This window comes from Passer montanus, unplaced genomic scaffold (assembly GCF_014805655.1).
Source record: "Passer montanus isolate IOZ18808 unplaced genomic scaffold, ASM1480565v1 scaffold10, whole genome shotgun sequence".
NCBI classification, from domain to species: domain Eukaryota; kingdom Metazoa; phylum Chordata; class Aves; order Passeriformes; family Passeridae; genus Passer; species Passer montanus.
The window spans coordinates 21,729,778-21,754,905 of NW_024356505.1; the positions used below are offsets into that span (position 1 = coordinate 21,729,778).

The following is a 25,128-nucleotide window of genomic DNA, read 5'->3' on the forward strand; positions in this document are numbered from 1 at the left end:
AACCGATTATCATCTACACAGCTTTGGAAAGCACAGACAGTGTGTTAGCAGACACTGTGTGTTAACCAAACAGATGATGCAAACTATAATGATTTACAAAGGGTTTCAGAGAGCTGGGTATTAGCAGACAGTAGATCACATTAAACAGCTAAATGTTTAATGTGATCTACTAAAGCTAAAGAATTTCACATTTATCCATCAAATGACAAAGAAGATCCAAACCTAATCATGAGATGATTTCAATATCCAGGAATTATTTATTTAAAACATCATATTAGGAATCAAATTTTCATAAAAATGCTCTTGATTTACCCATTCCTGAAAATCATATGCATGATGAAATGCATCCATTTCCAGTACAAGGCAGAACTTTCCATCCAGGAACTGACTGCAAATAAAACCCTCACCCAGAGCACAGAACTGAGCACATACATGCAGCATCAGCTAGATATCTCTGCTGAAAATCCATGGCTGCCCACTCCCTGGAGGAAAATATTGACATACTGGCATATGGCTGACAAATGTGCAATGCATATGTGCATGCATATATACATACGCAATGCAATTGCTGCTTCCAGCACGCAATTAATAAAGGAGAACTCTAGGAGGGCACATTAGCAGTCATTCCCTCTCTTGGAAAGGCTGTTGTCCAGAATATTTGGGAATACTGTTACCTGCTTTGGTGGCCCGCTCTGCTGCCCCAGCTCATGGTGTGGTGTGACATGGGGATGTCAGGATGCCTGTCACCTGGTGCCACCACTCTGACTGAGCTGCAGCAACGGGCAGTGGTGGATGCCCAGGGATGAGCATAAAGCCATGACATGAATGCAGCAATCTCAGTGCAGCAGGCACAGTGACTGCTGTTGTTTTACAATAAATGAAATTGGGGAATGAAAATGAATACCCTTGCCTGAAGAAAAAGGAAGCAAGCTGTGGAGTTGTTGTGTGACGTGACACCCTTTTGCTCATGTAAGGAGAGATTGTTTTTCCAAGGGCACAGGATGCCTTTACAAAATCAGAGCTGTAGAACTTGTAAAAGAAATTGCATAGCAGGTTCTTTAATCAAACATCTATGACAGCTGAATTAAAACATTAGTTAATGGAGCTAGGTCTGAGACTTGAAATTTGTTTCTCTTTGTTCTACAGCCCAGGAGACCACTCTTTTTTAAATGCCTCCTCAATGTATTAAATCACTGTAGTGTCCTTTACTCTGCTTCAGGAATTTTGAAGGCTGGAAAAATACTCTTCTTGGGTAATAGACTCATAGCTGGACTGAATTTTTTCCCTTCTACACTAAAAACACAGACAGTTCTCCTTATCCAGCAATGACCACTGCACAGCTCTGACCAAAACCCTGTTGTTTCTGCTGATTTTGAAAGATGTCTTTTAGGAACAAGGTAAACTCCACCAAAACTCTCCTCTGAGTCTGACATGATTGCACAATTACAGACATTGTAGCTTTTAGACTTGGATCCAGAAAAATACATGTGTCTGACTTCAACGGGGATTTTCATACACTTAGCTGCTTACACAATTTGTGCACAGAAGTTTGAGCAACAAGGTGTTAGCAATAATTATTGTTCCCTGAAAACATGCAAAGAACATTCAGGAAAGGTTGAGTTTAGTATTCAAGTGTTGAATAATCTAAAAGGTTATGCTACCATATAATAAAATCAGAAACAAACAAAAAAAAATGCAAGCACTTCCTGGCAACACTTTGAAATATATTATTCAGTTCTAGAAAGGTATCAGAATTCATTTCATAGTTATAGAATGGATTTTATAGCTACATAGAATTTTCCATCACTGAAAACCTCAAAGGACTTTATAAACCAGGACTGAATTTTATCTCCTGGTTATAGGATACATACAGCTGCTGTTTTCAACACTGGTCCAATTTCTTACAAGCATCTCTTTGGAACAAAATAAAGTCACTGCTTTTGCAAAGTATCATATGCAAGTCCAGTGAGGTCCCCTCCCATCCTCTGCCCTCATCTTCCTACCTGTGTATTACTTTCTAAATGTTTCCTTCTTAGCTAGTGGAATAAAGGAAACCTGATCAAATTTCAAAGGACAAAATACTGAATGTATGTATCAAAAGAATAAAATCAAGATCGATTGCAGTAGACTCAGACTTTATCCAGAGATGTTAGTGGTATTAGTTTTAAAAATCAGTCAAGCAATAATGATTAAAAAATCTTGTTACATAAAATCAAATAGTGAAATGAAAGATTTCCACTGAAATTGGAAAATAACTTCCTTATATCTAGTACCTAATTTCTGAAAAAACCCCAAAACTCATATAACCTTAAATGGCTCCAGTTTTAAAGGTGATCTATTCTTACTTTACCATAATTTTTTTAGGCAACAGTTATTTCCACAGTAACCCTGCCTCTGTGGGCAGAGAGGTTTGTAGTTTTATAATGCCTAAAGTGCACATAGAGCTTTGTCAGGACAGTGTAATTGCATCAAACACCTGATTCAGCCAAATGATGATAAAACTACATGACTGAAATGGACATTCCTTTCCTCCTGGGAAATTGAAAACCCACTGAGGTGTTGCTGCAGGTAAATATGTCTTAGAGGCTTTTCTGTCTCATTATTCACCCACCTATTTGCCCTTACTGAAAAAGGATTTAATGAGAGAGAATTTAAAGTATTTTTTGGACACTGGGCAACACAGACTGGTCTGATATTGTTTTTCTGAAATTACTTGGCATGGTGGATCTCTAAATAAATATAAAGTCATTCACAATCAAACAGGCAAGAAAGAAATGACAAGTGTTTTGACAATGCTCAAAATACTTTGAGGTATCCTTAGCATATTTCTGAGTCGTATTAGCTTAACCTGTAATAGAATATAAATGAGCCCATATGGCAGAGATGTAATTATGTTCCATGTGAGAAATCCCTGTGGTAGATTTGGGGGAAAAAACCTCACTACATGTGCCTTCTGGAGGGCACGATTTACACATGATTACCTACTCATTTGCATTGAGAAGAATATGAAGTAACACAATGCTAACAACACCGTAATGAAAAGGGCAAGCAAAGACTCCAGATCCCTGGGGGTGCTGATCCCTCTGACTGACATCCAGTTAGGAGCAGGGAATTCGTCCCTTTAGGGAGTACATTTTATGGAGCGATCTTTGATTATGTGGGCACAGTAATCACGAGTCTTAATTATTATTACTGTGAGAGAATGGGCTACAAATCTCCAGGGAATGTCTCTGTCACAGATACTTTGCTGGCGAATGCTGAAAATTAGTGTTTTCCCAAGGATCATTTTCATTCCAACCTGATATTTAGCTGAAGTTTCTTTGACTACTAGTCATGAAACATTAAATATAGATTAGAGGCAGAGAGATGTTGAAAGTTAAAATTCACCGGAGGTGCACACCCGTGCACTTGAGAGACAGCCCCAAATGTTGTCCAGATGTTGTAGCAACAAGGCTGAGGGTTCCCAAGCTGCAGCACAGCCACAACAGAGGAGAAAGTGGATGTTTAGCATTCCACTGGCCTTCTGTTTAGTTTACTTGTAGTGTATTAATTTAGCAGAAAGTCCTAACAGCCTGTTAGCAGTAGATGTTACCAAGTGTACACTATCCTGAAAGAATGAAGAAATTCTTTTATAGCAATAAAGGGAGCAATTCAAAGCATGTAATTGATTTTCCACATTTTCAAACTGTGATAAGACTAAGCTTTAGCAGCAGAAACATATGTTTGCAGTTTTGTCAATGTTCTTCAATGAATAAAAAAAAAAAAAGGAACCTATAACTTATTGGTTAGATCGTTAACATGCATTGGGCATTTCAGTGGCTATTGAAGCATTTTCCAAGGGCATGTCATCTTCTAAACAGACTCAGAGGTAGTAGGGATTGCTTTTTGCCACAGGACATGTTTTTGTGATTATCTAAAATCATTCTTTTCCATTAGGAACACCACAGAAGAACATCAAGGCTTTTTAAACTGGCTATTGTCACGTTTGTGTGCTGTCCTTCCTTACATCCTTTTCACTCTGGAGGGCAGAGAGGCAGCAAGGCAGGGCTCATTTCTGCTAACCCCTGCAGCAGTCCCAACTAACTACTGCACACTGTGGTGTCTGACAGCCAGGCTGCTGCCCCCAGCCTTCACACCAGTAGTTAGGGGGATCTCTGGGCCTCCCCATGAACATCCCTGATGACATCCCACCAGAGGAACTCAGAGCAGAACCATCCAATCAATCTTTCAGAAAGGGTTTTGGGTTCTCTTGGCACCAGAAAGAAGATGGCACAGAATGCAATAACCTTAAAGAGGTCACCTAGTAAGGCTTGGAAAACAGGTCACCTACCTGTCCTCAGAAACTTTACAATTTCAGATTTCTTCCCATCTTGCCTTATGAGAAACCTCAGATGCTTAGCAGTTTCTTTGTGAAAAAAGGGTGGACATATCCTCAGAATAACCTATTTATCAAGATATACAAGAGAAATACAGAAAATTTGAGTCCTATTCCTACTCTGTTTGCCTTAGAGCAGACATGCAGACCCAAAACTTCAGTCTGCTTGTTATGATAATCCTGAACTGCAGACAGATTCCCACTGCATTTCAATAAATAATTGTGGAGAGCGATACAGGCTGAGATGGTGATGCTCATCGGGACCCACTAGAGAACAGCAAAGTTTCCAGTAACTGAGGCAGCTGTGGTGGAGAAAAGAACAGAGGTTCATGTCCCCACATGTCATTTGCCTCAATTCTTCTGTTGGAAGACTTGCCAACGTGAGAAGGAAACCGCTTGAAGAGATGCCTGCCCACAGCCAGGAGGGAAGAGGGTGTTTGCAGCATGGGGGTACGGAAACCATCTTCTGGCATGGGGAGGAGTTGGCAAGGCTGACTGAGAATCAAACAGGGCAACAGTAGGGCAGGGGGGAAAAATCCCTCAAAGACTAGAAGCAAGCTCATTCATGTTTGCTCCCTGAGGACAGCACAGAGCAACCCCCACAGAGCATGACTTCATAACTTTGAAACTAGGTAAGCAAGCTTCAGAGAATAGGAAGCAGGAATGCATCATTTTTGAGAAACCAATCTCTTTTTTTTTACAAAACTGAAGTCTAAAGATTTGAATTTGGGAAACAATGGGAGCAACTACCTGAGTTTGTCACCATCTCATATACCATTGGGTTTCAGGTAGCAGCAGCAGATGATCTTGTTTGGCTTTTTCATGGGCAAACATGGGCAGCAGAGATCAGCATCTGACCTGAGGCAGATGCTGTGGTTGTCACCTGGAGATGGAGGAAAGGAAACAGTAGAGACAAAGAGTCTGTGTGGGCCTCCACAGGACGGATAATTCTTCTGCACCACTGCTGTACACCACTGTGGGTGAGGCCTTTGGAGTACCATGCCCTTCTTCCACAAAGAGGGTTTTCAGAACACCTGAAGTGTGTTGAATGGCTGAGCAACGTGCTTGCTGCTCCCTCCACCAAAGGATCCAGCATGTTTGTAGAGTCACAAGGCTTTTTTTCTACAAAGCAATAAAACCATAACAGCAAAATATGGGTGAACTCATCCTCTTATTTAATATGACAGCATGGAAGAAACGGAAAACCAAGCAAAATCCCCAATGGTTGCTCTATCCCATCCCTCTTCTGTATGTGTCTCCTCCTTTTCAAAAGCTGTGCAGAGGGAAAACAGAGAAGGAGTGTGGTTCCCTTCCCAGGGCTTAGAGGAGCTGTGTGCAGTGCCCCCCAGGCAATGCTGTTTACATGGATACATTATCAGCGGCTGCACACACTGGTTCTGCTCCATATCTTTGCAAAAACTTGTGCAAGGTGCAAAGAAATACCATGGCCCATGCAAGGCTCCCATTACGGAGATGATGGGAATGGAGGGTATTCAGCTACAAATATAACCAAACCCTTCTCAGGTATTTCTAGTTTTTACTCTAAATTTGCACTTAAGAACTCCAAACAAGCAGAGCTCTCAAGAAACAATACAGCTTAACAGATAGCAGCTTTATTTTGACTGCTTCCTAGCCTACTTTTTTTTGTTTTGTTTTGTTGTAGTTTGGAAAATAATTTTTTTTAAAGAGAAAGAGAAAAGGGAAAATATATAGGAACCATGTGTGCTTCATTGCAAATGCTGCTCATGTAATTCTCTTTGAAGTGTGCAGCAAAACTCCTTTGTAGGTTAATGAGAACAGGATCAGGCCCTCCGCAGTGAACTTGTGCTGAGAGCAGATAAGATCTTGAATCATTCAGAGCCAAGCATGTTATTTGTGCAACATGGGCAGGCTGAGTCAATCTCTGAATATTTTTAATGGGTGTCAACGTGAAGTGTTAATTCCACAAGTTAAGTTGTTTTGCAGTTTGCCTGTGCCTGCTCTCCAGGCTGCCTTCACAAATGGTACACATCCACTTACTGGCTGCGACGGAAAAGCTATTTCCAGAACTGCTGCAAGAAAACAACACTTCCGAGAAAATATAACATGTGACTTTTACAAAGAATTGGAAAACCAAATTATAGTAGAAAAACCCGCTAGACATTCAGATTGTCAGCACACACAGAAATAAAAGTAACCCAATTTCAAACAGATTATTACCTTCTTTTTTTTTTTAGGACCCTAAAATCGAAAAAAGTATTTAGTAACCGATCATTTTTGAGAAACTAATCTCTATTTTTCAGAAAACAGAGGATTGAGGTACTGAAGTACTCAGATGCTTAGATAGTGTCTGTCCCTGGATAGTACCTACATAACCTTAGTAAATAGGGTCAGAAAAACACTGAAAACATTTTGAATTCTGATGAAACTAACTATAAACAACTTCTGGATGAAAAATCTTTATTTTTGACTTTCCCCTTTTCTGTTCCCAGGATCTCCATGCACTTCCTAATGCATGTTGAAGCCAAAAGCTCACAATTGCCCGTTGCCTTCAGCAGAGCTGGGATTTTACTCGCACTGTAAAGATATCTTAAAAAACACTGGGCCCAGCTGCCCACTTCTATGGAAATAGTCAGCTGAGAACATAGCAAAGTCTACCACACAATTTCCTTTCCATTTTCCCCTGCAGGGAGATTTTTAATCTTGGAGTGGAAAACAGGATCCAGGGAAACCTGTGGAAGCCTTGCAGTTGCCATCTAGAGAAAGCTGGCTCTGGCTGGGCTCCTCGCCTGGCCCTGCTCCCCATCCCAGCATCGCCTCAGCCCCACGCTTGCAGCCCACTCTGCCTGTCCCTCTTCCATGATGCAACTAAGAAAGTGTGTCTTGTTGGGATTCCAAAACACTCAGACAAGCTGTTTCCCTGCCTCCACCTTCCATGACTCTGGGACATGTGCTGGAGGACCTGCCCATGGTGTCTGCATGCTCTGGAAAGCCATTCCCTTCCCACATCTGAGTTATGGTGCTCTTCAGCTACAGTTGGCAAGAGAGGCACAAATCCTGCACTGCCACAAGTTCCCAGTTCAACATCTCAAACCTGGCCTGTGCAGACAACCATCTCCTAGTGCCTTCCCCTTTCGCAGTCCCTCCTCCTCCTCCTGCCTCTCTTGACCTTTCCTTGCCTGCACAGCACGGACAGCTGCGTACCCAGGCCCTGATTTCCATCTCTCTCCTCCATGTCCTCACACCTGGGGAGAGCAGCCCCAACAATGCACCGAGGACTCCAGGCTTAGCAGTGCTCAGCACAGCACTCCCCATTTGCTGTCACACGTGGGCTGAGAGCTGGTATGCTTCACCACTCCAGGACTGCAAATCTTTGCGTCAGGATGTGGAGGTGGCGCTCAGACACCAAGTTAAGTCATCCCAGTTGCAACACTTTACTGGAATTGGTTAGAATCCATTTTCTTATAACTGACCACCACTTGCTTCTATTAATTTTGTTAACAGTGAAGTGCTCAATCCTACAAAATGCTTTAAGCAGGTTGCAAAATTTTCTTTTACTTCCCTCAGAATTAGAATAGCAATTTTCTTAATTAAGAAGTAAATAAATAAACTACTTGCAGTCTTTTAAGAGACAGCTTCATGCTAAGAGGAGACTAATTACCCTCCCCATTCACAGAAAATAAAAGTAAAGCTTTCACCATTATAGAAAAAATAAGTACTGAGAAGTTAACAAGAGTCATTACAAAATCTGACTTTGTGATGAGCTGGTTTTCCTGCAATTTTTTTCATTCATAGAAATATTCTGAGAAACCCACCTTGATGTGTGTTGGCTTTTTTATTATTATTTCCTCTTTAGATGCAGTTCTAGATGAGTAGGCTATAAATGAAACACTCATTTTCCTGAAGGCAATCATAAAGGTGTGTTGCAGCCTTTCCTTCTCAATTTCACATGGAGTGAATTTACCACAATGGGCAGTAATATTTTAATTTGAACAACTGGAAAATTCTTACCTGCCCACTCTGTACTCTCAGTATTAACTGAAGATCAGCTCCTTTGGGGTAGTATTTGTGCTTGCATTTAAAAGTGAAATGTCATGAATAAACTGCCAAACACCTTGAGAGTAAGTAACTTCTCTGAACAGCAATGATTTCATGATGAACATGATGCACACCGCAGTCAGCTCTCAACAATAAATGGGGACCTGACCAAATTATATTCTGACAATGGTTGGAGCAAGGAAACTTCCAGAGGAGTTACCTGAGAGTAACAGGCAAGAGAGCAGTACAACAGCAGGATGGGGATGTAGTAATAGCACATACTGCCCATAACTTCCTCCATCAAATGCAGGGATTAAGAGCAGCCAGGATAGTCTCCACCCTAGGTAGGTGGGGGGGAAAAACAAAAGATGATGCCAGCACATGGCTTGGGCAGCCAGGAAAATGAGCCAATTCAGCACAGCCTCAGCAGTGCTGCTGCCAGTAGGATATCCGTGGAGTTTGCAGGAAAAAGCCAACACTACTTCTGAGTGAGAGTGACAGACCAGTGCCCAGTGGAGCTACAGGCATGGAACCAGAGGTGGGCAAGGTGCCAGGTGGGGGCTGGCATGGCCTCGTGTTGCTCAAAGGGACTGCACAGTCCTGTGGCTGGCAGTCCTGCCTTCTGTAGTGTTCTGTAGTGGTAGTAGAGCTCAAACAAAGTTACCAGTTACAAAGCAATAGTACTTAACCTGAACAAGACAAGAGGAGTAGCCACAGAGCATCACTGAACCATACTTTCAGTCTCACAGGTAAACACAGCCAGTGAGACTAGCACTGAGTCACAGGATGTAAAAGTTATACAAACAAGTATGCAACAAAACAGCACCATGACATCCCTCCTGAGGGTTACAGGACATTTTCATTTTTCTTGTGGTCTTTGCCATTAATCTACCCATAAATATTTCTAAATTTGTGTTGCAGAAAGTAATTAATATTAGCCAAGATATACTAGAACTCAACCAAAAAACCCCTTCTCTTTCATCCAAAAGGATGCTGGTGATACCATAAGGAGGACGAATTCCACCAAAAGTGCTGCACTTTGACATAAGGTAGCATTCTGTGTTAGCCTAGAATAACACCTTATTAAATGCTGCAGACCAGTAATAATGCAACCATCCAAATGACAGCTAATTGCAAATAAAAGTCTATTACTTCAGCACTTCTGAAGAAGTTATTTCTAAGACAACCCATCAAAAATGCTTTACATGGTGGCTCACAGCAGCCTCCCAATGCAGCACGTTTATATGAGTTTAATGGTTATTGTGAAGTTTTCACCTTGGTGAAGCTCAGTCATGCCCAATACTTTTCACACTGCAACAAAGCCTTAGGATACAGGGAGAAGGCAAGGCTTGTGAGGACCTCACTTCATGAGAGGTTGGTAAACTGAATGTGGGTCTGGGTCTTCATTAAGTGTTGTCTGAGTGGAAAACTCAGTTTATTTACTCAGCCTCAAGATAAGCAACTTAATGCTGCTGATTTGAATGCAAACAAGGGCAAGACCTCATGCCTGGAAGACTCTCTGATGTGGTTACACTGGCAGCTTAGAATAAACACAAGTTGGGATCTGAAACACAGTTGTCATGGCCTACAAATTCAACATGTTTTAAAGTATTTAATTTTTTTAAGCATTTTCTACAACTGAACTATCAAAGTGGCATTGCTTTTATCTCAAAGATGTTACACTTGCAATTACATATTGTTTACTAAGGCCTATTTTGCTAATTCACTGAAATCTTCCCCATATGACAGAAATGACATTTGCTTCTCCATTTAGTGACCTCAAATGACAAAAGGTGCAGAATTAATTTAAGTTCGCATGTAAAGGCAATTATGCCTTTCCTTTTTTTCTTATAGGGCTTATCTAGTCTGCTTTAACACCATCATCACAAATGAATATGGGGCTCATAATACTTGCAATGTGTCCAGGACCTAATCCTGGCATGCTTAGTTTGTCCTTAAGAAGCTATTTCACATCTTAAAATGCTTGTAGACTTCTAAAAACAAAACTGTGGAAACCAAGGCCTCAGCTGTAAGACAAGTCTTGCTTCCTAAACCTGCTAACCCATTTTTAAATTACTACTATTATTAAAGTACTACTATTTCAAAAATTATCAGGAGCATCAGAAAAGAGCATTTCTGTTTTGTCCTGTAAATACAGAAACAGCAAAGGGGTCAGTCCAAAGCAAGAAAAACTAAGTTATCTTTCTCCAAATGAGTGTGAATCATTGCCTAAGCCTTACAGCTCAACTGAACAACAGAGGCAAGAGATTTACAAATATAAAAAGCTCTCACAGCTATGGACACAAGAGCAACCCTCTCTTCTAATGGGTCTAAGCACATTACTGACTTGCATTTTTGAATCAACACTTGAAATCAGAATCCATATGATCCATTGACCCCATGTTTGCACAACATGCAGAGCAATGATGCTCTGGGTCCAGCAATGCAAACAGCAATCAATAAAATCTAGGAGCGTTAAAAGGGAGGGTGAGGCTCATATTCAGATTTTGCACAGTATTGCCAGTGCTGTCATTGGAGACATCTACCAAATAAAATGCAATTCCAGTGCCTGAGTACTAGAGGGTAAATTCATGACAAAAACAGAGCTGTGCCTCAGTTTTCTTATTTTTATAGGTAAGCATTTAAACGCTTGACTAAGCACCTCTTCAGCTGTCTTGAGTTTAGCTAGCTGAAGCTCCTTCTGAGGCCATGCAGCACTGGGGTGGAAGATCATGTCACACAAATGCTAACTTTGTGCAAGAGTACTCTCAATAATTTCAAAGTGTGTCATGCCAAACTCAGGATTACTTTCTCTGGTCAGCTTCAGGGTGCACACCTTTTAAAAAGAACTACAATGTCAGTCTGGAAGTTGTCTCTCACCACTGGGATTGGCAAAAGACTGATGAGATACTAGCCCACAGCCTATTTTGAAAAATACTCATCATGTAAATAAACAGCAGTCTCTTCTCATACCTAGTTATCATCCCTTTGACTAACAATTATTTTTTTTTAAGTGCAAAGGGATGGCTACAGAAGGGTGGGCATCATCCAGAGGGCAGATTTGAGCCCCACCAGCTTTTTCTTGTCTTGCCCCTCTATTGAAGAAAAAACAAAACCAAACACAACACAAACACACACAAATATGTGCATATACCAGAGGTTTTGAGCATTACTATATGAGCAAACCAGAAATCCTCCTCCTTCCCAATAGGATTTGTTATGGAAACAGCATATAATTTCATTCCAATACCATAAATTTGCCACTACATTAAAGAGCATTACTGTTATGGAAGGATGAACAGTAAATCAACATCCCCTGCTCTTCAGGCTACAGCCCTCTTCAGGGGAATGGTGATTTTGAGTGTCCCTTCATTTCAGGGTATAAATATATCCCATGAGAGAAAGCAAAGCTGCTGAGTATGGAATGCCTAAACAAGAACTTCAGTCCAAAAAACTTTGTTATATCAGATTTGTTTTTATATTAACCTTGTCATAAAAAAGAGAAGCATGGAAAAACTGCTTCTTTGTATACTGATACTTTCTACTTACTGTATATTGATACTTTCTCTGGTAACCATGGCACATCAATCACCCAGTCTATGTTGTTGCTCCATCTAAACCCCCTGGAGCAATGGACAAATTTCCTTTTAACAGTAAACCATTACTGATGCCCCATGCAAAAGACATCTTTGTATCTTATTAATAAAGCATCTGAAATACCATTATGTGTTGAGAAATCAAATATAAAAAGGTGGATGAGCCACACAGAAAGCACCACAGCATTCAGTGATGACTGTGACCTTTGCAAATTACTGTCCTGTGAAGGGTAACAGAAATTGCAACAAAATTTTTATAGCAAACCACATAGCAAACAAAAAAGCAGGGGGTGCTCTTTCAACAGATTTTTGAACATACTGCACTCTCTAGTATATTTATTAAAATAACTAAGATTGAAAATGGAGCTTTAGTTATGAAAAAAAAAAAATCCAGAGAACTGAAGGGCATCCCTATCTGCTGCAAATAATGATCTGTAAATACTGACATTTTACTTCTTGCAGAAAAAAAATCCATTATTCATTTCTGAGTATTTTTAAAAATTGGTCTTCCCATCTTCACCATAAATTCAACATCTCTATTACAAATAAATGTGTTCTCCCACCCACAAACAGATCACATATATTGTTGCAAGAAAACAGATTAGCCAAAAGGGCTGAAATGTAATTGTACACTCACCAAAAAGAATTCCATTGCAACGAAAGTGAGTGGCTTGTACTCCAGGTCATTAGCAGACTGCTGACCAGCACAATTATAAATGCTAAAATACCCCCCAAAAAGGAGGGGAAAAAAAAAAACTTGAGGAGGAAAAAAAAATTGAGAAAAATGCCCAAATATCTGAGAAAGCAGGAACTATATTTGTGTAGAACAAATTTTAAAATAATGAGAAAACCCTGCCCCCTTGTTTCACCTTAGAGAAATTCTGTTAAGCTTCCCCTACTTCTCTATGGCTGTTTATGCATCACGATTTGAATAAAGTAAACAAGCCAAAAATGGTTTGTATCTGCCTCCAGATCTACAGAAAGAAATGCTTTACTAGTTATAACACTAAAAATCAAAAATCGAGTTTGATAATTAACCAGCCTTTCCTAATAAACCCACACGTACCAAATGGCACTTCAAACAATGAATTACAGAAAAAAAAAAAGAAAAGAAAATGTATTGTGTTGAAAGGTTAAACAATGTGTGTACTTTCCATCAAGCTGAAATGCTTCCATAAACATTTAACTCTGGATTAACCAAACAGTCAAAATTCAGGAAACAAAACTATTTTACTCACTAAAACATTCTGACAATATTGCAACATAATTTGAGCGTCATTTTAAGTAATGAGGGTTTTTTTAAATTTTAATAAAAAAGAAAATGAGAAGAAAGGCTAAGTTGTGAGAACCCTTTTTTGCAACAAAAAAAATTTAAAAAAACCCACAAACAACAAAACAAAAACCAAAACTAAAAAAAAAAAGAAAAGAAAAAAAAAGAAAACAAACCCACAAATCCCCACCAAACCCACCAAAAAAGAACTGGTGAGCTTCTTTCATCTCCTGCCATATAGCAGATCTCTTCTTGGATTTCACACCACTGACCATACCCTGTCAGAGATCTTGAACAGTTTACATTACTTCTTTTGAAGGATTAATCTAGACTGGCCCAGAGATAAAAACTAAAATGCACAATGAATTCCTACACTGAATTCCAGCTTGTTACTGTGAACTCAACATAAGAAAAAAGGAATCCCACACATCTTGCAGTACATACACTGCTTTCACACAGTATGAGTTAGAGGAATACGTAAAGGGACAAACTACTTTTGTACAAAACCTCAATTTATTTCAGAGAAATTAAAAATATGGTATTTAATATATATAAATTTCTATTCCTCTATAAATATAGATGATCTCGTGATAATGAACAGAAATAAATGCATACCAAATTAAAATAATTTTGCATTTCAGGGTATGGTAGCCATAGATAATGTTTATGAACCTAAATACAGGCATTTGTAATATTAAAAAAAGTTTAAAACAATACAATCAGGAGAGAAGCATTCTGCTGTTTTTCATACAGAGGTCTACATATTCAAATGCATCTGTTGAAAGTTACAATTTCGTCTTTAACTTTTTAAACGTATTAGAAGCACAATCCCACACACCCAGGAGCATACAAGGTAGCTGATATACTGCACACATGTATCTTATCCTTGCAGTATGCAATGTTATTTCTGTACCGAAAAAAGAGGCGAAAAAAGACAGCAGAGGCTCTTTCAGGTCTCACATCTCACCAGAGTGCTTAAGCATTCTGCTTTACTGTTTTCCTTTCCATTGTTTTTACTACTGGCAAAACTCATCACACCCTCATAACGTGCAATGATTTAAATCTCAATGAATTAAAATTCAGAGGAATGGCAATGGCTCCAACGTTTCCCATATGAAGAGCCGTGTATGAATATAACTAGGGGGCAGGGAGGAAACAAACAAAAGCCCCAAACTGAATGCGGCGTTTTATTCCGATGAAGCTCTTTTCACCGAGCCCGTATTTCCTGATCCTGCTGACCCCAGCCGGCAGCAGCCCGGCGGGGAGGCACCGGGGCAGGCGGCGGCAGGACTGGAGAGTGGGCTTAGAGAAAAACCCCAGCAGGAGGGCATCTCGGTGTATGTCTGCCGCCATCCACCTCCTGAGCCATCGGAGGTGCTACAGGTGCAGGCGGTGTGAAGCCCGAGTCGAACACCGACCCGGGCCATGCGCGGCACGGCCAGCCCCGGCACCCGGGCACCGCCGGGGCTCTCCCGCTCAGAGCGGCCGCCCCGAGCTCGGCTGCTGTTTGTGCCCCAGAAAGGCCGGCGGGGGCCAGCGGGGCCGGGGCTCGGCGCAGCGCCATGCTCGGACACTCCTCCGTCCTCCCCGTACGGGACCGGGCGGGGTCGGAGCTCCCCAGACGGGACCGGGACCGGGACCGGGGCGGGAAGCGGCGCTCCTCCCCATCCCCACCTCCACGCTACCGGCCCCGCTCCGCGCCCTCCTGCTCGAGCAGCTGAAATTCCAAGCAAAGCCATTACAAAACCTGGTGGGGGGGAAGGGGGTTTGTTTTCGATTCTCTTACCGGCAGCTTTTCCCATCCTGCCCTAGGAATAAAAATCCAAAGCCTTTTTTTCCTTTAAATTAAAAAAAAAAAAAAATCAGGGAGGAGGGGGGAGATAAGCGAGGAAGTAAAATCCGCAAACGGGTTAGAAGTGTCCTAAAAAATTAAAATAAAAAAAAGTTAGTTTTTTTGTAATTTAAATACAAATATACTTACAAAATCTTACAGAGGTTATTTACATCCCTCTCCCCCAACCTGACAGTGCGTTCAGCTCCTACAGGAGACAGCCCGAGCAGGACGGGGAGGGCAAAGCCTGGAGATCCCAGGCACTGGGGTCCCCCTAGCTCGTCCTCCGCTCCCCGCCGCCTGCAGAAGCCACTCGCAGTCCCAAAAGTTTGCCCAGGCCTGGATAAGGAGCTGCTTCCCGAGGCAGAGCCTCAGTCCTCCGCCTGCCCGCATCTCCCTAGCCTGGCAAGCAGGGGTCTCAGACCGTGGTCTCGCCCTGCTTGCTGTTGGTGAGCCTGGTGTAAAACTTCCTCCAGGAGTTCAGGGTTTTCCCAGACCAGATCCAGAAGCCCGAGGTGATGCCCACGATTAAGGTCATGAGATACTTGATCATGAAGACAGTGAAGTCGGGGCTCATGGGCGGGTGGTGGCCGCTGTGGTTGTTGGGGCAGGGAATGGCATAACTCTTACAGCTCTGCGTGACCCAGCTCCTCTCCCACTGTTCCCTAAAAGCTTGCTCGTAAAAATAGCAGGCAATGACGATGGTGGCCGGCACTGTGTAGAGGACGCTGAAGATGCCTATCCTAACCATGAGCTTCTCCAGCTTTTCTGTCTTGGTGCCGTCATGCTTCATGATGGTCCGGATCCTGAAGAGGGACACAAAGCCAGCCAGCAGGAAAGAGGTGCCGATGAACAGGTAGACGAACAAGGGGGCCAGCACAAAGCCCCTCAGGGCATCCACGTTGTTGATGCCCACAAAGCAGACGCCGCTGAGGACGTCGCCATCCACTTGTCCCAGGGCAAGGATGGTGATGGTCTTGATGGCCGGCACGGCCCAGGCGGCCAGATGAAAGTACTGGGAGTTGGCCTCAATGGCCTCATGGCCCCACTTCATGCCAGCAGCAAGGAACCAGGTAAGGGAGAGGATGACCCACCAGATGGAGCTGGCCATGCTGAAGAAGTAGAGCATCATGAAGAGGATGGTGCAGCCCTCCCGCTTCGTGCCCTGCGCCACGGTGCGGGAACCGTCCTCGGCAAAGCGCTCGTTGCAGACCACCCTCTCCTCCAGGAGGAAGCCGGCGATGTAGGCCACGGCCACCGCCGTGTAGCAGCCCGAGAGGAAGATGATGGGCCGCTCGGGGTAGCTGAATCGCTTCATGTCCACCAAGTAGGTGAGGACGGTGAAGAGGGTAGAGGCACAGCACAGCACGGACCAGATGCCGATCCAGGTGCGGGAGAAGCGCAGCTCCTCGGGCCCGAAGTACATGAGCCCGTAGAGGCGGCCGGGCTCGCAGGGCGCCCCGCAGTCCTTCTCTCCCAGGAAGCGGTAGTTCAGGTACGAGGGCCCCTTCAGCGCCCGCGGGCAAGTGAAGCGCCCGCGGGGCTCGCCGGGCCCCGGGCCCCCGGCGCCGCCGCCGGCGCCCCCGCGGTGCGGGTTGCTGGTCCAGCTCTCGGGGCGCAGCGCGGGCGTGGGGGTGCCGCGCTCGGAGGCGTTCTGCCCCACGCACAGCTCGCCAGCCCCGTGCACCGGGAACTTTTCGCAGCGCAGCGTGTCGGGCCACTGGAAGCCGAACTTGTTCATGAGGGCCTCGCAGCCCTGACGGGCCCGCTCGCAGAGGGAGCGGCAGGGTGGGATGGCCTGCTCCAGCACGGTGCACACCGGCGCGTACATGGAGCACAGGAAGAACTTCAGCTCCAGCGAGCACTGCACCTTCACCAGCGGGTAGAACTGGTGGACCTCCAGCCCCGCGTCCTCCTGGTTGGTGTGACCCAGCAGGTTGGGCATGATGGTCTGGTTGTAGGCGATGTCAGTGCAGAGAGGGATGGAGATGGGCTGGCAGTAGCCGTGGTCGGGGATGGAGATGCCCCGCTCGCCGTTGTACTGCGACGCCGGCAGCTGCCCCCCGGCCGGGAGCGCCGCCGCCCACAGCAGCGCCAGCAGCAGCGGCAGCCGCGGGCACCGGCCGCTGCCAACTTCCCCGCCGCCGCTCACCGCCGGCCCGCGCCGCTCGGCCATGCTCAGTCGGTGCCGCCTGCCCTGCCGGGCTCCCGCCGCCCTGCCGCCGCCGCTGCTCCTCCCGACCCGAACTTGCGACTCATGAAGGGAGCGGCGGGCAAGGACGGGGCAGCCCCGGCCGCCGCTCACGCGGCCGCGGAGCGCAGCGCGCAGCTCTGCCCGCACCGGCGGCAGCGTCCTCCGCGCCTCCGACTACCGCCGCCGCCGCCGCCTCCGCCGCCGCCGCCTGACCATTTGTGCCGGCCCCTCGAGCCCGCGCCCCTCGCCTCGCCGCGCCGCGCTCCCTCCGACCGGTTTCCAGGCGCCCCGCAGTCTGCTTCACCGGAGGGAGGAGCCTTGAAACCGACGCCGAACTTTCCTGCGTAAGGGACCGTCTCCCAACGCCTCACCCGGGGGCGGGCGCAGGCGGGCGCGGGGCTGCCCCGCGCCGCGCACAAAGGCGGCGGGGGCGGCGCTGGGGAAGGGGCCCGCGCCGGGGGGATGATCGGGGGACCGGGCTGTGCCCTGTCGGTCGGCGGCGCGCCGACCTCGGCTGTCCCGGGGGTGTTTTTGGATTCCCCGGTGATGACGAGTGTTGAAGCTGTTGAACGGCGCGCCCGGACTGGGCCGGAGCCCGCCACCCTCGGTGTCCCCCGCCGTGCAAGCAGCCGGGCTAATCCCGGACGGGGGAATCGATGTTTGGCACATGGCAAAGGGCAGCATTGGAGGAGGGGTCCGCGGCACCGCCGGGACTCTGCTGCGGGGAGCAGTGCGCAGTGGGGGTGTCTCTGCAGGTAGAAATGTGGGAGACACACTGCGGTCACTTGAGGTGCGGGCAGGAGCCGCAGCTGCGTGTAGGCACAGACGGCGATGTCGCACATCGCACACACGGTGAAACTGGAGTGGCTAAAACTCGCCTCTCCCCAGAGACACTAAGTAACTCGCTACCGAGCTATTGCCGGTGTGTTATCTGCGCCTTCCTCGCAGCGTGTCCACAGCAGCAGACCGACACTGGAAGATAATCCCAATAGGGATTTCCCATTTCCCTTCCTCCCTCTGCGTAGTGGGCAACTATTCCAGTGTGACTCAAGTCGAATGCTGTGTGACTTGCAATACCTCCTGTCAGGTTTTTTTGAAAATTCTTGCTATACAGTGACCGCCAGCAGTGGCCATTTTTGCATGCCTGAAGCCCCATTGCACAAAGAGAATAGAGGTTCTGTTGGCTCTCCCGAAATGCATAGTCCAGAAAAACGATGGAGGCTGAATAGGGGATTTACTGTACTCATTGGAACTGAATAAGAATAATAAAGTGTGCTCCTGGAGAGAAGAACCCTGCCCTGTTCTCCAGACATTCAGTAATTAAGGCTCTCCGTCGTGTGTGCAAATGTTCTCATAATTGTCTGAAGGTTCATTCTACCATTCGGAGCTGAACCAGGCATGGAACTTCTCCCGCCAGCTGTCTTCCTTCTCTGCAGCATGCTTCCACCCTTTCCGCCTTGCATGTTAATTGAACTCCAAAAACCCATTAGTAGGAAGACAGCTCCAGCATTTATTTCTAGCTGTCGGAGGTGGCAAGGGTTAATAAAAGACATCCGTATTTCTTGGATAGCTACAGATAAAATTTGGACCATGCTATTTAGGCCACTTTCTTTCTCCCAGCAGTACTGTCCCACATTCAAACTAATTAATAGCAAAATCTGTGCTGTGTAACGACTGCAGGATTGGGATCATGTTTAGAAATTGTACATCCTTAAAAATGTCGATTGCTGATGTCCTCATTTACTGAGGTGCACTGAGTTCTGTCAAGAACTCTTTTCTCAGAGGACCATAGTTCAAAAATTATGTGCACAAATACCTTTTTCCATCTTCTGCTGAACAGTTTGATTCCTTAAATATTGTATTTATAGTTTAAAGCTACAGATTTTTCTCTTCAGATCTACATCAGTAATTAAAATTATTAGCTTCTTTCTAGCACAAAACCTATTTATATTCAGCCCTAAATAGCTGTATTGTTTCTCTGTTCATCCTAAAAAGACTGAACACTGGATCTTTAGATCAGAATAAGTATTATCCATGCTCTTTCTCACAGACAATGAGTATGAATTTCTGACTAGTCTTGGGAAGCCTCCTTGGCTTTTTCCTGCCTGTCCTCCTTAGACCTGGGGACACATCATCCAATCCAGGAGAGGTAATTAAGATGGCCAAGTGCATCATCAGTTGATTGAAATTCTGCTTACTGGGGTCTGCGTTTGAAATATTAAGGAAACATTTCTCAAACTGAAAAACACCATCTCTAATAACCTAGGACTGTTCTAGGAGAAAGACCAGTGTATACAGATAAGGTTTGTACATGTACATAACAGATTTTTTCAACTAGTGCAGAAGGAAAACAACACATTTTTGGATTAACAAGCTAATTTTATTTTATTTATTTTTTTTTTTTTTGGTTCTGAAGCGGTAGCTATCTAAATGCAGTAATTAGCTAAAAGCTAAATGCAGCTTGTGAAAAACTACTTCAATTTCAGTTGCATCAGTAAGACTAGCTCAAAAAGAAAAAGTGGAAATGGGATGGAGGCGGTATTGTGGGGAGAAGATAAAGGGTTGAGAGCGACACATTTTTGGATTAACAAGATAATTTTATTTTATTTATTTTTTTTTTTGGTTCTGAAGCAGTAGCTATCTAAATGCAGTAATTAGCTAAAAGCTAAATGCAGCTTGTGAAAAACTACTTCAATTTCAGTTGCATCAGTAAGACTAGCTCAAAAAGAAAAAGTGGAAATGGGATGGAGGCGGTATTGTGGGGAGAAGATAAAGGGTTGAGAGCTGGTAAGTTCAGAAAAGTTTCATTTTAACTGTTTAATGATTTTTCATATAACAGAAGAAAATCCTGTGTGGAAAAAATCTTCCCAGAAGCACTTGTCCTACATTTCAAACACCCCAAACCACAAAACTCATCATTCAAGCATAATCCTTTGTGGCCTAAAACACCAGATCAGTTTAAACCGTGCCTGAGCAAGAAATGCAAGATGTGTTTGGATGCCTATCCACTACTACAGCAATGAACACCCCCTGCCACCAAATCACCTGCATACCCTGGTCTTACATTTGATGTTCCAGGGCTGTACTTCATCCAGTCCACAGCTGCATTCCTTGTAGTTCTACTGCTGAAAACGAGCACTCAGCTCCAGCATGAGCTCCTGGAGGCCACTTCCATAGACCAAACAAACCACTGTGCTGTTTGTGAGGGAGTCTTTCTCACAAAACAAATATTCTCCCACTCCTTTCAGACCTGATTCTTAAGGGAAACTACAGAACTTTTCTCACAGAAGTGCACATGGGAACTAGGTTTCCTAACTCTGCCCATAACGTTGGACTCAGTAGAGATGCTGGTCTGATAGTACATTATCATTTCCTTCAACTTACAACACTGCCCCCTCCCACTTATCCCTCTCCAAATCAACACACTGCAAGGACATTGTCTCTTATTTCTGCTTAGCTAATAACTGCTATGTTTTCCCATCATTAACATCATCAATATCCTCTCTATTCTAAAGCTACCATCTTCCTTTCAGAGCTGGCTTAATTAATAAATATCTTAGGAAATGGTAAGCAATGGCTCTTAACTGAAAGGTGATTTTAACCCACAAAAAAGTGTGACCAAAAGTCTGTCTTACTTTTCCACATGTATGTCTTGGCCTATGCAAAATATACTACTTCATGCAAGCTCAGTACTGCATATCATATCCACAGGAAATTATTCCTGTGTGTCTCCCTTGTTCTTTTAATGATTCCTTAAGAGTCCATCATAGGTGACAGTCGGAGAAAGGAGACTGGACTGGATGCCACCTTTGCTCGGGTCAATATGACGGTAATCATGTTCTTATGAAGACACACAGTGTATTTCTTAAAGCACAGACACTCTTCCCCCTGCCACCGAAAGACAATCTTCCATTCTATAAGAAACAAAAATTTGGGCATTAAATAATAATAAAAAGGAACTTCACAACAATATGCACATGTTACTAGGTAGAGTAGCCATTAGGGGAACTTACGACTCCGGTAGGTAGGCTGAGATTTGGCCTCTTACGTTCTTTATGTACCAATACAATCCTTAGAGTGCTAGTTTGTGCTTGCTTTACTTGTTGTGGGAGATGGGGGATCGTCTGAAAAAAAAAGTAGTTATGTAAATCTTTAATTTTGTACAGAAACAAAGCAAAAAGTCATCACAGGATTTTCTTGTTTTCCTCTATGTGACTGGCAGAAATAGGATAGAGTGAATGCCACCATTCCACAGCACTTAATGAATACTTGTTTCCCTAGAGGAAAGTATTCAGCTTTATCTCACAGACCTATGTTACATACAGAGAACCCAAATATAAGCTCAAATGTGTGTATAGGAAGGCTAAGCACCCAAATAAATAAAATGTAAACTGAGATAATAACACAAATTATGTTTGTCCACCAAATTAAAGCAAAAGTTATGCTTAAATAATTAGGTTTTTAGTTGATTCAAGGTTTCATTCTTTAGATGTCAAACAGAGGGTTAAAAGTAAGATCATCATAATTCAGTGGGATAAGTTAAAAGTAAATTTTTGTGTCATGTTGAGCATGAATCTTGGCTGATAAGAACAGTTAAATTTTTTTGTATGCAGAGCAATAAATTCTGTATGGAAATAAAGGATTTTTGAGATTTGGGTAGGTAGAGGGATTAAAATATGTAATCTGTGATGGGCAGCAATATGTATACTAAATTAATGAAATTTCTTGGGAATTTCCAAATGAGACAGTACAGATTCACATCTCAGGTGGGTCTCATTTCAGCTCTGAGTACTAGCAGTACATATCACATCAAAAAAAGTCCTCACAATGCACAGACAGGGACACTTGCTGAAAAATCAGTACAAGGATTGTAAAAGCAGTAAAATGAAGGAGAATCGGTGCAAAGATTCTAAATGCAGTAAAATGAAGGAGAGATTATTACAGTGTCATACATCTCAAATTGTAAGGTGAAATAAGGTATACCCTTGCATTGCCATATTAAAAATACCATATATTTTGGATGATAAAATCCTTAATCCAGATAATACATGCTACTTAAAGTAAGGTGTTCGGCCTTAGAAATTGACATGGAGGTCTGCAACCCAAAATTCTGGAGAGAAGGTACCTGGACAAGTCTCTCAAGCAGCTTTAGCAGTTGCATGGTAAGATACTTCTCAGTTTGCCACATGCCAATGACATAGCCATTTGCCTCAGGACCATGGGCATAGTGTCTCATGGACCTAGTCTTGCCAGAAGAACACAATCCGTAAAATTTAAAAGCCTGCCTTCAACATTTCTTGGAACATCTAGAAGACTCTTGGAAGTATGCCTGTGCTGACAAAAATAACAAACACATGCAGTGATTGGCAAAGAAAATCAGTAGGAGCTGAACACAAACCTTAGGGATGGGTCAGTCACCAGCCAAAATACTTTCTGCAGCAAAGGATCTCAAGGCTGTACAGCTAAGTACTCAGAAAGTCACCTCAGTGCAAGGCAGTTGTTACTAACAAGCATTTGACAAGACAACAAGTAATTCTCTGACCATTGGGTGGCCCAGGTCAGCTTACCCTCAAATTCCTCCCACTTGCTTCTCTATATGCCTTTTATTAATTGGCTGTATTAGTTTGCAACTGTCAGTTTAGGTTAAAATTTGTACTTTTATTTCTATTTGGGGGTTATGGGAACAAGAGAAATAGAATTTATTCCTGCTGAGTGATACCTATTGTAGCTGAATGTTCTACCATGTAGCATGGGCTAGGAATAAAGAGCAATTTTTGGCCAGCATTGGTGTAAGTCAGGCCCCACATTACAAGGATTTTATGTTTTAAAGAGGCATGAGAAGAAGCTGTATGCACAGTCAAAGCAGACTACAAAGAATCTCTTCCTCCCAATACCCACAGCATTTTTTCCTTAATGCTGTTTATTCAAGATAGATGGAGTATGTGGAGATTTGATTTGGTTTTCTTTTCTGTTCAGAAGAAATGTAGATGATCCCTTGCAAATTAAAGCCGTATGTTGCCTGCCTTCCTTGACATGTTCTGCGCTGGGGTGAGAGGCGCAGGGGCTGCAGCCTGGCTGCTGCTGCCAGAAGTTTTCCGGAGAACAAGAAAAAGTCACAACTCTTAAAAGGGCAATTGCAGATCACAGCTCATTTTGTTCAGAGAACGCGAACATTTTTACTCTCTTTTTATTTCCCTTTCTTGAGCAAGTTCTTCTACAGTTACATACAGTGCCTGAAAACACAGACTCTCTCTTGTTCTTCAAACACAGAGAGGCTGATTTAAGGGCCTAAGATGGCAATCCTTACTCCCAGGAGTAGACCTGCTGATTTCACAGATACAAGGGAAAGGAGTAGAGCTTCATAAAGCTGTGATGCAAGGAGAAATTATGTGATGAGCTCTTACTTCTGGCCTCACGCTGCTCTTGCTGTGCTTCAAGTACATTCCTTTTAAAGAAATGACTCCCCATTTCCACTGATGTAAATGAGATTCAGATCATATTTGCTGCATTACTATTTCAAGATACACAAATTGAAAAGGTGTGTGTATGTGAGGTGGGGAGATAGAGTGGAGGAAAGTTGTTTTTCTATGTCTTTTAGCTGTGTGTGTATTTTCCATGAATGCTATTTAGAGAGTGAGCAGGATGAGATCAGAGCAGGAGTATTTCTCAGCCTGCATCTGCCTTTTTCAGTGGAATGCAGCTTGGTACATGTTAAAGGATAATCTTGACTTTCCCTTTAGGAGAAATTTTTGGGCTTTTGCTTTTCTTTGTAAAGATAGCTTTAAATATTTAGCCAGTGTAAACAGAGGCAGAATGCCCAGCAAGACTGAAAGGAATGTGCCACAAGGATCTGCTTGTAGGCATTTCTCCCCTAAATTACATTATTCATCATACAGGAGGGGTCAGCTGTATTTCAAAAGAAATTGGTTTTGGAAAATTTAGGCTATTTGTGTGAAAGGAATTATCTTAAGGATGGATAGGAGTAGTGTTCTAGACCTCCCTCCAATTCTGCAGCTGGCTTTTCAAGCTAGCATTTCTCCTACTCTTTGACCCTGTCTGCACAGAAACTGCTCAACACTGCACCACTCAGATATCCTGCGTGGGCCCCAGATAAACCATCCTTAGCCTGATCCCATAGTCTTCAAGGAGGTAAAAAAGGAGCACTTCATAAAAATCTCAAAGTTCACAGTAGGGAATGTTACCTTCAGGATGATGGAATTTAATTTCCTATTGTCACAGGTTGTTATTCTGTAGTGCTCAAATATGCAGCCACAATGTTTAGCCCAACTGCAAATTGCTCAAGTCTCTCTTTCCCCAGTATCCCTATCCCATGACAGTGGGTGCATCTGGTCTCTTTGCTTTTGGATCTTGTGACATCTCTGTTTTTATGGGTGACTAATAGATTGCATAATTTTTACTGGATTTGGACTTAGCTATGGAAATCCACACATTTGCCATCTCCAGGGATGATTATTGTAATTCTGTATACTTTCATATGGTATTGCTGGCATTAAGAAAAGTATCTGAGGGTTCCCAGCACTAAAGACAATGAGGATAAGTCATGTCACCTCAGTGTCCCAGTCTTCTGTTCCCCTCAGCTGTCTACGTGCTGAATACAGAGCCTATAAAAGTTTGCTTCCCTGTCTTAAAGTGTCATACTAGCCTGATCATGTCATGTCAGGGATGGCTGGTCTCAGCAGCCACAGCCCACTGTAGTAAAACCTCAGCCTTGAACCTGCTCAGCAGGAATGAGCCCATATCCAGGAGAAACAGCTACTGCAATACTTGGCTGACTGAATCTCTAACATCCAGAAGATTCTGACATGCTCATGTATTTCTGTATTT

General features: G+C 43.6%; 2 protein-coding genes across 2 annotated transcripts in view; both read right to left on the bottom strand.

The window, feature by feature from the left end:
- The window catches only part of CDK14 (cyclin dependent kinase 14), a 382,986-nt gene that overhangs the window by 15,750 nt on the left and 342,108 nt on the right, over nt 1–25,128 (bottom strand). The window lies entirely within an intron of this gene.
- Nucleotides 13,759–17,484, bottom strand: FZD1 (frizzled class receptor 1). Its single transcript, XM_039707386.1, has one exon. The coding sequence runs from the start codon at nt 17,263–17,265 to the stop codon at nt 15,508–15,510; it is 1,758 nt and encodes a 585-aa protein (XP_039563320.1). The 5' UTR covers nt 17,266–17,484; the 3' UTR covers nt 13,759–15,507.